Source organism: Zea mays, chromosome 10 (genome assembly GCF_902167145.1).
Source record: "Zea mays cultivar B73 chromosome 10, Zm-B73-REFERENCE-NAM-5.0, whole genome shotgun sequence".
NCBI lineage: Eukaryota > Viridiplantae > Streptophyta > Magnoliopsida > Poales > Poaceae > Zea > Zea mays.
Genome location: NC_050105.1, coordinates 131,265,011 through 131,280,659, shown reverse-complemented (window position 1 = coordinate 131,280,659; position 15,649 = coordinate 131,265,011). Strand labels below are relative to the sequence as shown.

Here is a 15,649-nt window from a genome sequence, read left to right as displayed (position 1 = left end):
ACTTCGAAAGTGGATCCTGAAAACGACGGAGTACACGTAAGCAGCCAAGGCTGACCGAGCCGAGGGACTCCTACGCCTCCGGTATACGGATACCTCACTCATCACCTTCTGCGATTAGTAACTCACGTTCGGATAAGTGATTCCGCGGACCGAACAAGTCTTCACGTTCGGAAGCTCTTCTGCCGAAGCGATTGTTTGAGCCTTCTCAACTGCGTCGGGAACAGAACCCCATGGACGGGCAAGAGTGCGCGTAAGCGGCAAGGCCGACCGAGCCGAGGGACTCCTACGCCTCCGGGATACGGATACCTCACTCATCGCCTTCCGTGAGAAGCAACTACTCGCTCGCGCAAAACAATTCTGTTACCGGCAAAAAAAAGTCCAGATACTCGAAACAAGAGGAAAAGAGACGCAACTTTACAACACGGCGAAGGTGTGTTTAGGCCTCGGCGGCCGCAGAAAACACACGCTACAAGATAATCCGATCCTGCAGGCTCGGATCTCGACGGCTGAAGGGAGCAGCGGCACCCTCGGCATCGACGACACCTTCGGCGAGGTCCGACCTAGCCTCGGACGGTGACGCGGTCCGAGGATCTCCACTCTAAAGGACGACGTCATCGCCACGCCCGGGCAATCGCTGCCAGGGTCTTCTCCGGCAATCCGGCCCGAGCAGGCGGCTCGGCCGGTCACCCCGGGGCCTCGGCCAGCCGTCCTCCAAGGACGTCAGCCCGACCCGAGGCCTCGGCTGGTCAACTCCGGTGTCGGTCCCGCTAACGGACGACCCGGCTAGGCTCCGGCTAACCAGGTTTCCTTTTCGAGCCAACTCTGCCCCTGTTCATGCTGATACCGCTACCCCTGGCCTCGGCTCATCGAACAGCGGCCGAGGGGTTCCTTTAACTAAGCTAGAGAAGCCTCGGACAACAAGGCCGACCGAACCGAGGGACTCCTACGCCTCCGGGATACGGATACCTCACTCGTCACCTTTACACGGGGCGACTCACGCTTGGTGAAGCGGTATAGACAACCAACAGGCGAGTCTTAGTGCTCGAAAATGAGGAAAAAACACGGCTCCGTGCCAAAAATACATACATGTTCAGGCCTCGACAGCCACAATGAACAAAAACACTGGCATTCAAAGTGCCATTACAAACGGAACTCCGGTTCCACCTCCGCAGGTACGAACAACCCCCCTCGATAGGGGGGGGCCTGCGGAGCAACGCAAGACCGACGGATGGCTCACCGTCGCCCGCCCCAGCAGCAGCGACAACGACCCCTCTACGGGTGGCCAAACTGCAGCGGCGATAGCCTCAGGGCGAACGCTGCTGCAACCTTGCCCTCGCCCACGCCGACGCTCGAGGGGCGAGGACAAGTACAAAGAGCCGGAGGCCCGAAGCGCGGACGGTGGCGGTGATCCCGTCGGCGACGGGGACTTCTCGAGCCGCCTCCGCCTCGGCACCGATGACAGGGGCCGTCAGCCCGCCGGCAGATCCCCACTCGGATCCTCCCGGACGAGCAGGGCACCGACCTCCCCACGGAGGCACCGTACCGGTGCAAAGGCAGGACCGCCCCAGAACACGAACGCCGCCCTAGCAGCACGCGACATCTTGGGCGGTCCTCCCGTGCACACGGCGCGGCAGCCGCCTTCTGGCAGGAGGGGGCACCGCGGGCCAAGCCGACGAGCCCGACGCGCTGGGGCAGACGACGCCTGCCGTCGATCGGCCCCACGTTGTCGAAGTCCGACCCGCCCACAGGGCCAGCGAGCGCCCTCTCCCCCGAACGCCGCAGGAGAGGGTGACCCACGAACCCGCGCGGGAGGTAGAGCTCCGGCTCAGCCCGGCCTCCACCCCAGCGAGGATGATGAACATCCTTGAAGTTGAGGGTGGGACCAAGATCGCAGCCCGGCTTACTTCTCCCCACCCAGGGGCTGGTGGTCACCGTCTTGGGTGACCGCCGGCGGGGGGGGGGGGGGGTACAGCCGGGCTGCATGATGAAAATCCTTGAAGCCGAACGATGGCTGAAAGGTTCCAACTCCCACGGAGTTGCGTTCCTCCAACGACGAGGCGGAAAGACGGCGGATATCCCCCATCCGGGGGCTTGGAAGGTGGAAAGACACGATGCATAAGGGAGCGCGAAGACATGGTCGCCTTCCAAGGGAGTCACCCCCCTTTTAAAGGCGGCTCTCCCTGCTTGCGTCCCTAGCCGTCACGGGCTGAGTCTTCTCCAACACACTCCAAGGTCCTCCCCTACGGCGCGGGGGCTGGGTCCCACACGTCATACAAGCCGGCTCAGAGCGGAAGAAGCCAAACCGCCGTGCGCGGTGCGTACAACCGCCCAGCGGTTACAAGCGACTCTCCACTTTTGCCCAGACCAACGGGCGAAAGGGGCGGGCAACCATGCAGGCGGCATGCAACCGTGCCAAGTGGGCGCGCTTCTCCGACTCCCAACACGCCGAGCATGGAGGCCCAGGCCCACGCGTCATGCAACCGGCGCGCCAAATGCTTCGTGCATGCAACTGCACCGCCACTTGCGCCACTACCGCGTCTCCTCGACTGCGAAACCAACACCGCGACTCGAGGCGACCCAGCGCGCGACCCAGCAACGCCAGCCTGGCACGACGGTCAATGCGACCAAAAGTGGGCCAGCAGTAATGGCGGTGGCAGGCGGGCGGGAGCAGCAGCCACGTCGTCAGCCAAGCTCACGTCCCGTCCGGGGGCAGCAAGAGAACCCTCTCTCACGGCGTGAAGACAACGCGCCCGTGATCCGTTCCTCGAACAGCTCGCGCACGCGCAACGGCCGCCCCGCCAACCACTCGCCCCGTCGCATTAACTCCGCGGCGGGACAGACGGCGCCTCTGGCAGGAGAAGCGGGCGACGCTTCGCCTTCGCCATAATGACCGCGTCAAAGAAGGTACGCCGCGTCGTTCGATTTCGTATCCTTTTCCTTTTTTCCTCTTTCTCTCTCTTGCAACAGGGACCGAGAAAGGGGGATACCCCAAAAAGGATCCTTCCCCGAGAAGGAACCAGGCTCCGAGCCCCCCTACTGATCAGAGGTTCAAAGGCTGGCCCCTCGGAAGGGTTCGACAGCCGCCTCAGATCGCGTGGGCCCTACACCCACTACTGGTCAGAGGTTCGAAGGCCGGCCCCTCGGAAGGATTCCATGGCCGCCTCAGGCTACTCGGGCTCCGCGCCCACTACTGATCAGGGGTTCGAAGGCTAGCCCCCGAAGGGTTCACAGCCGCCTCAGACGCCGAGCGAGGGATGACCATGGGTACGTTCGATACATAACCAAGGCTCGGGTTGCGCTCCCGAGGTACCCTAGGACATTTCCGAGACCAGCGGGAACGATCTTGTAACGGAATCCCATCAGAGGGAGGCATCGAGCCCTCGGACCCTGTCGTCAGGGGACCGGGTCCGGCAGATCACCCGCAGGTACTTTTGGGCGTGCCTCTAGGCCCCTAGCCGACCCCTAACAAACGGGGCACGGACGTCCACTCGGATTACCCGCTTGCAGCTCACCGGAGACACCATGTTCGGCGCCCATCGAGGGCAACATGGCGCTTCCCCCCCTCCTCCTTGCGGAAAGGCGATGCAGGGGCGTATGTAAAAAAGCTGGGTCTGTCCCTGATCGCGCTCTCGCCCTGTGCAGAGGCTCGGGGGCTGCTCTCGCAAACCCGGCTCCGGCCGAACCGTTGACAGCGTCAACATACCAGCCCGAGAACTTGGGACCCGACCGTACACCCGGGCTACGGCCAGCTCGCATGAGGGAACGACCAGACCAGCCGAAGCATTACGCGAGGCATTAAGACCTCGGAGGAGTGAAACCACTCCTCCGAGGCCTCGGGGGCTACACCCGGCGGGTGCGCTCGCGCGCACCCACCGGAACAAAACGCAACCGAGAAAGGCTGGTCCCCTTGCAAAAAAGTGCGACGAAAGCCTCCAAGCGAGTGCTAACACTCCCTTTGAGGCTCGGGGGCTACTGTCGGGGACCATAATTAGGGGTACCCTCAAGGCTCCTAATTCTCAGCTGGTAACCCCCATCAGCATAAAGCTGCAAAGGCCTGATGGGTGCGATTAAGTCAGGGATCGGTCCATACGAGGGACCCGATCACGCCTCGCCCGAGCCTAGCCTCGGACAAGGGCAGCCGACCCCGGAGGATCTCCGTCTCGCCCGAGGCCCCCCTCCAACGGCGAATGTGTTCCCGGCTCGCCCAAGGCCCTGTCTTCGCTAAGAAGCAACTCTGACCAAATCGCCGCACCGACCGACCAAGCCGCAGGAGCATTTAATGCAAAGGTGGCCTGACACCTTTATCCTGACGCGCGCCCCCTAGAGCCGAAGTGACCGTCGTCACTTCGCCGCTCCACTGACCAGCCTGACAGAAAGACAGCGCCGCCTGCGCCGCTCCGACTGCGGTGCCACTCGACAGAGTGAGGCTGACAGGCGGCCAGGCCCGGTCGAAGGCACCATAGGAAGCTCCGCTTCGCCCGACCCAGGGCTCGGACTCGGGCTAAGTCCCGGAAGACGGCGAACTCCGCCCGACCCAGGGCTCGGACTCGGGCTAAGTCCTGGAAGATGACGATCTCCGCCTCGCTCGACCCAGGGCTCGGACTTGGGCTCAGCCCTAGAAGACGACGAACTCCGCTTCGCCCGACCCCAGGGCTCGGACTCCGCCCCGGCATCAGCCGGCGACCTCCGCCTCGCCCGACCCGGGGGCTCGGACTCAACCTCAGCCACAGAAGACAGACTCGACCTCGGCTTCGAAGGAGCTTCCACGTCGCCCAACCTAGGGCGCAGACCAGCCACGTCAACAGGAGGCACCATCATCACCCTACCCCGAGCTGACTCGGGCCACGGGGAACAAGACTGGCGTCCCATCTGGCTCGCTCCGCCAGATAGGCGATGATGGCGCCCTGCATACTCTGTGACGACGGCGGCTCTCAGCCCCCTTACGGAAGCAAGAGGACGTCAGCAAGGACTCAATAGCTCCGACAGCTGTCCCTCCGCCAGGCTCCATCGCTCCTCCGACGGCCACGACATCACACCAGCTGGGTGCCAAGATCTCTCCGGCTGCCACAACGGCATGTACTTAGGGCGCTGGCTCTCCCCTGCTAGACACGTAGCACTCTGCTACACCCCCCCCCCATTGTACACCTGGGTCCTCTCCTTACGCCTATAAAAGGAAGGACCAGGGCCCTCTTAGAGAGGGTTGGCCGCGCGGGGACGAGGACGAGGTACGTGCTCGCTTGAGGCCGCTCGCTCCCTCTCCCGCAAGCGCACCCGACCTAGGCGCGGGACGAACACGAAGGCCGCGGGATTCCCACCTCTCTCACGCCGGTCTCCGGCCGCCTCGCTCTCCCCCCTTCGCGCTCGGCCTCGCGCTCGACCCATCTGGGCTGGGGCACGTGGCGACATTCACTCGTCGGCTCAAGGACCCCCCGGTCTCGGAACGCCGACACTTTTATTATCTGTTGTGTCGAATTGATGTTGTTATTGCTGTGTCATGACAATCCTAACTTCGCATGGATACATTAATGCCACACATGAAACACACTACCATAGTTTCACACACATCTGCATACATCACATACTAGTTACACATGACACACTAAGACACGTGACACACTAGGACACATGACACACTAGCACACACATGACACACACTTGCATAGTTTCACACCCATCATCTTACATGACAAAGTAGGACTAAGACAGACACTATGACATTTTGGTTCAATGCCGTCATTTTATTTAAGTACCATGTGATCAGTCGACGCCTATGCAACTCCATAGCCAAGACGCGCCCAGTGATGATGGATAAGATCAACCTGAAGCTGAGTATATTTGTTTCGGTTTTTGAGTTGGTTATACCTTTGATTGACGAAATCGTTGCGCTCTTCCATTGAACCTTGAGTAGTGTCAGCCACCACTCTAATGTTGTCAAACTTGTGTTCAACGCCAATGGTCCTTCGTCCTCTACTATCATGTTGTGCAAGATGATGCAAGTTTTCATTATGTTCCCAATGTGTTTAGGACTCCAACCGTAAGCAGGGCCACGGACCACACCCCATCGCTTCTGGAGCACACCAAAAGCTCGTTCAATATCTTTTCTAGCTGACTCCTAAATTGTGGCAAAGTGTTGCGTTCTAACGTCATAGGGATTACAGTTTGTCTTTACAAATGCTAGCCAATCTAGGTAAATACCATCTGCTAGGTAATATCCCATATTGTAAGTGTGACCATTAACTAAGAATGAAACAGGTGGAGTGTCACCGCTGAGATGCCTTTCGAAAAGGTTTGAACGGTGGAGAATGTTGATGTCGTTGCAGCTACGTGGCATTCCAAAATATGCATGCCATATCCAAAGGTCATACGACGCAACTGCTTCTAGAATCATGGATGGATGTTTACTGCGACCTGTAAACATTCCCTTCCATGCACTTGGATAGTTACGCCACTCCCAATGCATGCAATCGACACTACCAAGCATACCAGGGAACCCTCGTGACTCGCCAACTTGGAGGAGGCGTGCGATAACTGCCGCATTAGGTGCACGGAGATAGTAAGGCCCAAACGCGGTTTGGATGGCCGTGTAAAAGTGTTTCAATGCCTCATGAGCGGTAGATTCACCAATGCGTACGTATTCGTCGACCGCATCAGCAGGAATACCATAAGCAAGGATGCGAACAACAGCAACAACTTTCTGCAGAGCAGAAAGACCTATCTCACCGGTACAGTTTGGGCGCTAAATAAAGTATGGATCGACTTGTTGCACAACATCAACCAGGCGCTCAAACACATGGCGACGCATGCGGAACCTACCATATAATAAATGTGTGTCACTGTAAGGGTCGATCAAGTTAAGTACATGTCAAAATGAATGTGCGCATGAAATATATGAAATACCTCCTATGGAATTGAGCATCCGTGTACACGGGTTGGGCTCCAAATTAGTCCACTCGGATTCTTGCATCGCCGCTCATGTGATCACGATGAATCCGAACACGCCCAGGAATGGAACCACCGTGACCACGCTCGTTGCGTGCACGACTCCTCCTAATATGCAGGTACGTCGCCATCTACAACTCTTCTTCTTCCTCTTCCATTTCTTCCATCATCCTAACAAGAAAATTGGATTCTAAGTACGGGTTCATTGTTGTGGAGATTTGAAAGAGAAGTGTGAGTGAAGTATTGAAGCATGAGTGCTTATTTATAAAACGAGTGGGCTTCGGATACAAGCCATCGCGTTGGCGTGCAGACGAAGCTTGTTGATGGCTTGTTGAAGAAGTGTCGTGGCTTACGGTGGAAGCATGTCAATCTGAAACCATATTTTTATACCAATAAAATACTATGAGACGTTTTATCGACAACAATTACATACAATATCACATCGAATGTTAATTAATATTTACAATTCGAAATTATTAATCAAGCATTCTTTCGGAGATGATTATTTGCAAATTAATGAAATACACTATTTTGTGCATCGTTTGTATTGCGTGAAATGGGAAGAAAAAAAAAGAAACCAGGAAAATAAATGGAAAAATATAATCTGTTAACACTGTAGCTTTAGGGGACCGAATTTAGGGGATGCTGCTGGAGACTGAGAAGATATATTGGACAGAATCTTTTAGAGTGTGCTATAAAGGACACGGAATATTCCTTTAGGGGATGGAATTTAGAGAACGTTGCCGGAGACAGCCTAAGAAGCAAAGACCGAAAGTTTGGGAAGTGGTCATCAAACTGGGAAGGCCCTTACAAGGTCACACAGGTGATATCCGGTAACGTCTACTTGTTGGAAACACTACAAGGCAAAAACTTGCCCAAGGCGCTAAAAGGGTGTTTCCTCAAGCAGTATCATCCTAGTATGTGGCAAGATGCCTAAGAAAACCGATGTGATCACATCGAGTTAGTTTTTAGCCTGTGCCAGTGCTTTTGGTTCGCTCAACTCCACCAGAAGGCAGGAGGCATATGTTGAGCACCAAATTGACCAAGCGGACGGTACGGCCCTGAGGCCAGACGGTCTACGGTCTAGACGGTCCGCGCGTGCAGAATCAGTTAGGATTCCAAGTTTCTTGCGGAATTTGTTAGCTAAATCTACAGGATTAACTCGAAAACCAGCTTGTAACGGGTCCAGACCTCCCCTTTATATATATGAAGGGCTACGGCCGATTGGAACCCCAACAATCGATCAATCAATCCATATATATCTCGTTCTTCACATTTTGCCCCTAGGAGTAGACAGGTACTTAGATTCCTCTCCCTAAATCTTCACCTCTCTCTGACTCTAGGTCGCTCTAGGTCGATTAGAGGCGTCTTGGGTGGTCTGCCGATCCCAAGACAAAGCCTAGAATCTCTTTTCCCGACGGGGTCCCTCCCGGAGGCGAGATATAGGCGTCAGCGGCGAAATCTGCCGCCCCTGCACACGCGCAGACCATCCAGCTCGTCAGGCAGAACCCTAGCCTCTACGCCAGGTCGCGGACCGTCCGGCCCCTGGCCACGGACCGTCTACGCCTCTGCAGAGAGCACTGCCGCCGATTCTCATCGCAGTGATTGACGTCCAGTCAACGCCAACAGATATCATATATTTAAATCGTATGGGGTTTGATTTACATATGAGAATAACACAAGGTTCAGTCCTAGGGCTGACACTACTTACAATTACAGCTGCTACTGCTAGGCAAGCTTCGGACTCGGAGACGACATGTACAACAAAGTCGTTTTACCGATCAGCTAGGCACTGCTTCGTGATTACCTCCTGCAACTGAACATCGATGGAAAACGGTGTCAAAGACAGGATAACGGTGTCAAGACAGGATATCATTACAACAAACTTATCTCATACTTACCAGGAGATGACATACGTACCGGGAGATGACAATTGAAGGTGGATGACAGATTCAGTGAGGATCAAGTAGGGGCCAAATCAGAGCACCACCTGTTTAAGTGAACACTTCCTACCACTGAACCAGCAAGACAAAAAACCCCATGGACCTGGTATTGTTGGTTGACGAATAGCAGTTTCTCTTCTTTCTAATGCTCTTAAGAACTCTTCCGAGCTCAGGTTCCCATCCTGATTTGTGTCGAACACATGGAAAATGATGTCTACCACTCTATCAGTTAAGTTGACACCACAAACCTACAAGGCAAACCAAATGAGAAATTAGATAGCTAAACATCAGTTAGAAGCTAAGTGACCTGGTTCTGAAGAAACAGATTATGCTGACCATTAGGTCAAGCAAGTCAAAACTGACTTCTCAGTGATTGGTAAGCTAGCCCATTAATCTACCTTGTCTCAGCAGTTAATATAAATTTGCGGTAGCAAAATAACATAAATAAGTGTGCTAAGCTTGGTAAAAAAAACTTACATGTTGTGTTGCACGTTTTAGATCCTCCTTTGTCAATAATCCATTCACTTTCCCATGAGCAAAGATAGCCATCGACAGTGGCTCCAATCTTTGTCGCAAGTCAGCAAATGCCTTAAACTCCTGAAGTTGCAAATACACATTCATGAAAATAATAAGAGATAAACTGAGTGCAAAAATAATTTTGATATCAAGAACGCAAGTCATACCTCAAAGGTGATGCGTATGTCCTTCAGATCTGGCTCCTTGACCAAACCATCAGCTCTATCAAGCAGCTTGTTGATATGGTTCATGTCAGCAGAAGCAACCATGGACAATGCAAAATCCTTTGCTGGTATAGTTTTAGACGACTTGACATCATAATGACTAAACTCCAATCGAATAATCTGCAAAGAAATGTTTCAAGGAACTATTAAATACAAGTAGTATGAAATAGTCAGAAGTAAATTTTTTTTCTCGAAAACACAAGAGAACTGCGTGTCATTTAAATTAAGAAGGAATAGAAAGGGGTCCCGGAGGACCAGTACAAAGGCCTCCTTACTGCGGCCAAACACAAGCATATGCATACTCATCCATGAGTAAATAGTCAGAAGTAAATTAGTGCCACATAAAGCTAAGTAGTATCAGATAAATAAATTGTGTAGAATGAAAAGAGCTGCAGATGGCTTTTAGAACACAGTGCATATAAGGAACTTCAGTTAAGTTTGGAAAAAAAAAATCAATAGTCTATTTAAAAGGGATAAAGTCAATATAAATCTATAGCAATTACTGAGGCAAATAGAAAAAGTAGTCCATCATTTGGCAGGCAGACATATTAGGGTACGGAAAAGGTGTTTGAATAAAGCATAAATGCATTTTCCTTCCATGTCAAGTCAGGGTCAATTTTTGTGGACATTTCATCATGTTGGATCAAGGTATGAAAGAAGCAAATCACCTCGTCATGCAACTCCTTCAAAAAATTTGAGAACCTGACACAGTGTAGAGGCTCGTTCCCATCACTCCCAAAGAAGTACTCAACCACCCCACCATTCTCCACAGGCTGGCCAACTTTAAGTCCAATACGTAAACCATCCTTATGAGTGGACCCTTGTCTGTTAAAGGACCGCATCAGTGACATTACTTTCTTAAACTCTTCTCTGTCTATCACCCTGAAAAAATGGCCTGTCCAAGATGAGAACAACAAATTTACAGTGGAGGTGGCCAAAATTTGTTCATACCCTTCATTTACCATCAACAAACAAGTCAGATGATTGAACATGCTCATAAAGAGCAGGGGGGTTTTTTGTGCGAGATAAATTAACTGCATGCAATGATTACAGGTAAACAACAATACAGCACAAACAAGACCATATTAACTTTATTTTTGTTTATGCATGAGTACAGAAGAACATACCTTTATCAGCATTACTAAATAATATATGTATACACAGGAAAAAGAAATTTCAAACTGAAGCAAACAGGACTTGAAGAATTTAATTTCCTCTCACACCATCAAAATTATTTTAGATCATTTGTCAAAAACCAAATAGAAGTGTACAAGTTGAGAATTCTGGTCAGCAGATACATTACAGGAGGATAGGGAGCCTATTGCCAAGACTTAGAGCAATGGTAGGATAAGAACTCACCCACTGTGGTCAACGTCAAACATTTTGAAGGCCGCAGTGAAATGTGACTCAGGAATGCTGAGCAATGTCACAAAAAAGATGTACCTGTCAAAACAACACAGGTAACTGAGAGGCCAATAATATAATATGTCTGCAACAATGCATCATCAGATGGCAAATAGCTAATGCATTGCACCATGACTTTCAACATATGCATCATACCTGTGGCGTCACATAATGATTTATTGATATATACAGTACATCAGTTATCCTGAACAGGTGCTAGATAAACACCTACAGATTTTCAAGGCTTTCTTACAGCAACTTAATGACAGTATTCATTCAGGAGTGCGAATCTCCACTTCAATATTCAGAATACAATTATTTGGGCCAACATTTTTCTAAAGCTCATTTCACTTACTCGGCAAAGGAGATGAGACCGTCACTATTAGTGTCTAACAGCATAAAGAACTCCGATGGAGCACAATGCAACTCTCCAGGGCTCCGCTCCCCTCTTAATCTTCCTTCACGAACTATGGTGGACTCTGATGGAGGAAAAACAGGGACTACTGCTCTCATCAAGTCCCCAGGCAACATGTAAACTTCCCCTTCTGGGTTCCTCACAGAAGCAAAGTACTCAAATATCTATTCATAAATATAAACATATATTTAGATTTTAGAAAATCGGTATGCCAAAACTCAATAGAATTTGTCAGAACTGCCCTTAATGCAGCACTTCAAGCATTACCTTCTCAGGAGGGCTGAGAAGCCGTATCCTCTTCTCATAGTTAAAGAATACTCTTCTGCGGAATGAGTCTGTAGGAAGAGTAGTAGATTAAATAGGACGACAAAATGATAGGACTGTATCAGATCAACACAACGCTAAATTTTGCGAAGCTGAAGATAAATACGAAATACGATGCACTCAGACAGGCTGAATTGATCAAAAGCAGACATCGTAATTCGTAACAGACTTTCCTGTCCGGTGCCCCCTGTCACCTAATTTGGAATCTAGCAACCAATTGGTATCACATACTCCTATCTGCAACTAGATCGGTACAGCCCGTAGAACACCGTACCGGTCGCAATTCAAGCAAGCAGGCGATCAAAACCAGTAGAAGCGGCACCCTTCGGCAAGATGACCTGGCACAGGCTGTCACTGGTTGTAGCTTTACAGAGCAAAACCCCCAAAATCTTATTGTAAAAGCAATAAGCTAAGCCATACCCACAGGCCACAGTCCCACACTAAACAACAGCAGCGGCGGTGACCGCGGCAGCAAAAGCCCGAACGCGCGAGTCCATCAAACCCCTCAGCAAACACGGAGATAGGGCATCGGGAATTCAGGAGTTTAAGACAAAACAATAAGCTAAGCCATACCCACACCACACTAAACAACAGCAGCAGCAACGGTGACCGCGGCACGGCGGCAGCAAAAAACCGAACGCGCGAGTCCATCAAATCCCTCAGGAAACACGGAGAAAGAGTGATAGCGCATCAGGAGCAGCAAACGGGAAAAAGGAGGACGCTCACCTGCGAACAGGAACCTCCCCTTCTCCTCCTGCGCCTCCGTGGAAGCAGCGCAGGTGACCGAGATCTGACCGCCGGGCGCCTCGCCGGAGTCGGCAAGCGACGGCGGTTTCAGCCACAGCCCAAGCCCGGACCCGGCCATCGCCACGGCAGCAGCGGCGATCACGGCCTCGCGTCCGTTCCCCGCCCCCGTCTCGGTCGCCGCCGCGGCGCTGGAGAAGGCCCGGGCCGGCGGCGGCAACCTCAGCCGCCCGACGGCGCATCGAAGGAGGCGAGCCGCGCGGGACAGAGGAGCCATAGCGGTGGAGGTCGGTGGGATCAGCGGGCCTCGCGGCGCGGCGAACGGTTGCTGCGGATAGGGACGAGGTGGTTTACGGGAGGAAGACGAGGACTAGACTTTGGAGCGTGGACTATAGATGGCCAAAAAGCACGAGGCCCGTGAGCCCGGCACGAAACCCGCTTTTTGGACCCGGTCCGAGCCCGGCACGGTAGAATAAGCGGGCGGGCTTGGATAGGAAACTAGGCACGGCGGGCTAGCCCGGCACGGCCCGTTTATCTCTAAGCCCGTTAAGCCCGTTTTTTTTTTACACTAAAACGTGCTTACCGGCCCGTTTAGCCCGCTTTTTGGCCCGTTTTTTCGTGCTAAACGGGCCGGCCCAGCCCGTTTAGGCCCGCTGCGGGTCGGGCTTGGACAGAAACTTAAGCCCGCTGGCTCAGCAGGCCCGGCCCGGTTTTGGCCGGGCTTCACCGGGCCCGGGCCGGGCCGGGCCGGGCCGGCCCGTTTGGCCATCTCTAGCGTGGACTAGTGGACACTGGAAAGAGGGGGAGGAGGCGGCAATGCGTACCGGCGTACGTAGGCGCAGAGCAGCGAAGGGAAGAAAAGGAGAAGGAGGTAGAGATATAGATGGCCAAAAAGCACGAGGCCTGTGAGCCCGGCACGAAGCCCGCTTTTTGGGCCCGGTCCGAACCCGGCACGGTAGAATAAGCGGGCGGGCTTGGACAGGAAACTAGGCACGGCGGGCTAGCCCGGCACTGCCCGTTTACCTCTAAGCCCGTTAAGCCCGGTTTTTTTACACTAAAACGTGCTTACCGGCCCGTTTAGCCCGCTTTTTGGCCTGTTTTTTCGTGCTAAACGGGCCGGCCCGGCCCGTTTAGGCCCGCTGCGGGCCGGGCTTGGACAGAAAATTAAGCCCGCTGGCACAGCAGGCCCGGCCCGGTTTTTGGCCGGGCTTCACCGGGCCGCCCGGCCCGGCCCGGCCCGGGCCCGTTGAAGCCCGGCCAAAACCGGGCCGGGCCTGCTGAGCCAGCGGGCTTAATTTTCTGTCCAAGCCCGGCCCGCAGCGGGCTTAAACGGGCCGGGTCGGCCCGTTTAGCACGAAAAAACGGGCCGAACAGCGGGCTAAACGGGCCGGTAAGTACGTTTTAGTGTAAAAAAAACGGGCTTAACGGGCTTAGAGGTAAACGGGCCGTGCCGGGCTAGCCCGCCGTGCCTAGTTTCCTGTCCAAGCCCGCCCGCTTATTCTACCGTGCCGGGCTCGGACCGGGCCCAAAAAGCGGGCTTCGTGCCGGGCTCACGGGCCTCGTGCTTTTTGGCCATGTATAGAAGGAGGCGCGGGCGCCGCGGCCAGGGCAAGCCTAGGTGGTGTCACTGGTGTGCGGGCCGCGCGAAGGACGCGTCGCCGCGTTGATAGTTGAGAACTTGAGATTGAGACGGTGAACAGACACCCGGGTGCACGTGTTATGGCCACCGAAACCAAAAGGGAGAAAAGATGAGCCTGCTCAATTGTCCTCAACCTCGCCAGGCCAGGCAAGTCTCGCCGTTCTTGCTTATCAGGCCTGGCAAGGAAAATCTTGCTCCCACAGAAATTTAGACTGCAGTATAAGAAATTCAAACAGCATATATACTGTATAGCCTCGCTTAACAAGGATACATAACACGGTGCCGTGCGAGGAAACCAAATGTGTTATATTACACCAGTATAACCAAATGTGTTATATGTTTGGGAGCAAAGGGATAGAGGGAATGAGAAGGCTAAAAAAGTTACTATTTGATTTTAAATAACAAGAAAATTTTAGTTCCTTTCAATTCCATTCTTTCCCCTCACTCCCAACAAACACTAATATGGTATTTGGTTTGATGAATAAGTTAGTCCATCATTTTTTTACTCCTCACTTTTTTGTTTGGTTTGTAGAATGGAATGATTTGATTCATCACCATCTCATTTCTCATAGTTAGTTAGTTAGTACTAATATGAGGAATAAAGTCATCCCACCAAATTTGATGAATGGATTCATAAAGCACCACATTTTATTGTATAGAGCGATTTCTCAAACCAAACACCGGATAAATTTATATACATCTTCCTAATTTTGGTGGTGACTGAAAAAACCCCAAATTATATGTATTACACTAATGCATGTATTACATGGGTTTATATCTATATTTTCTACTTGTTATGTTGTATATTATTCTGCTATATAGATGTGTAGTAATAAAAAAATTATTAATATTTTGTTTAGATATAAAAATTAAAGAAATAACCATATTTCATGCATAAAACTCAAATCATTTCCGCTAAATCTCATGAATTTCAATGTTTTTAGAGGTGATCGAAAAATATTCTACTTTCGAAATTGCAAGCCCTCCTTTACAACCAAATATGATGATTTTAGTCTATCTAATCTCGTCTACGTTTGTGGATTGTGTGGTTGGTTATGTTTTCTATTACATCACCATCACCGAGTCGCTCACTCGCTCTCTTTCGTAAGGCTAGCACATAATTTATGCTAACACTAGCATCCCAAGAAGAGGGAGGGAGGAATCAATTGTTGTTGTGACGGTGCAAGAGGAGAGATTGACGACGGTGACACAAGTGAAGAGGGGCGCGGGGGAGACTCGAAGCGGTGGGTCATGGAGCAGGGACAAGACATGATCTAAATAGTATTATTTACTGCATTTGAGTGAATAAGAGAGAGAATTATTTAGTGATATGAACCGTTGGTTTTGATGGTGTGTTAGGTCTGTATATAATTTATTTGATGGATTTAGTGAAAGTTATAGTTATAGGGGTGATTTGGTTGAGTGAGTTTTTATAAAATTTAAACTGATAGATTAGAGGTATAGATAAGGGCATGGGTGGACGGTACATCAACCCAGGATA

General features: G+C 51.9%; 1 protein-coding gene and 1 long non-coding RNA gene across 4 annotated transcripts; both read right to left on the bottom strand.

Moving 5' to 3' along the window:
- Positions 1-6,607: 6,607 nt before the first annotated feature.
- LOC103641820 (uncharacterized) lies at positions 6,608-7,303 on the bottom strand. Its single transcript, XR_560512.2, has 2 exons — positions 6,898-7,303; positions 6,608-6,809 (listed from the first exon to the last, which is right to left on the bottom strand). It is a non-coding gene; the product is annotated as an uncharacterized lncRNA (long non-coding RNA).
- Positions 7,304-8,541: 1,238 nt separating this feature from the next.
- LOC100274368 (uncharacterized) lies at positions 8,542-12,947 on the bottom strand. Of its 3 annotated transcripts, none has more exons than XR_559691.3 (9): positions 12,492-12,947; positions 11,709-11,776; positions 11,382-11,605; positions 10,982-11,065; positions 10,291-10,504; positions 9,566-9,742; positions 9,360-9,479; positions 8,860-9,130; positions 8,542-8,755 (listed from the first exon to the last, which is right to left on the bottom strand). XR_559691.3 is itself a non-coding variant. In NM_001360583.1 (8 exons), the coding sequence occupies exons 1-8, from the start codon at positions 12,784-12,786 to the stop codon at positions 8,918-8,920; spliced, it is 1,395 nt and encodes a 464-aa protein (NP_001347512.1). In that variant the 5' UTR covers positions 12,787-12,904; the 3' UTR covers positions 8,556-8,917. The 3 variants fall into 3 exon arrangements, 1 of the variants encoding a protein (NP_001347512.1); XR_559690.2 differs by having other exon boundaries at positions 8,841-9,130; positions 12,492-12,899; NM_001360583.1 differs by having other exon boundaries at positions 8,556-9,130; positions 12,492-12,904.
- Between the last annotated feature and the right edge of the window lie 2,702 nt (positions 12,948-15,649).

Coding starts and splice junctions, on each gene's coding strand:
- LOC100274368 (NM_001360583.1), bottom strand. CDS start 12,786: ATGGCTCCTCTGTCCCGCGCGGCTCGCCTCCTTCGATGCGCCGTCGGG. Junction 11,777..12,491: donor GGGGAGGTTCCTGTTCGCAG/GTGAGCGTCCTC, acceptor CTCTTCCTACAG/ACTCATTCCGCAGAAGAGTA. Junction 9,131..9,359: donor TAAAACGTGCAACACAACAT/GTAAGTTTTTTT, acceptor TTTGCCTTGTAG/GTTTGTGGTGTCAACTTAAC.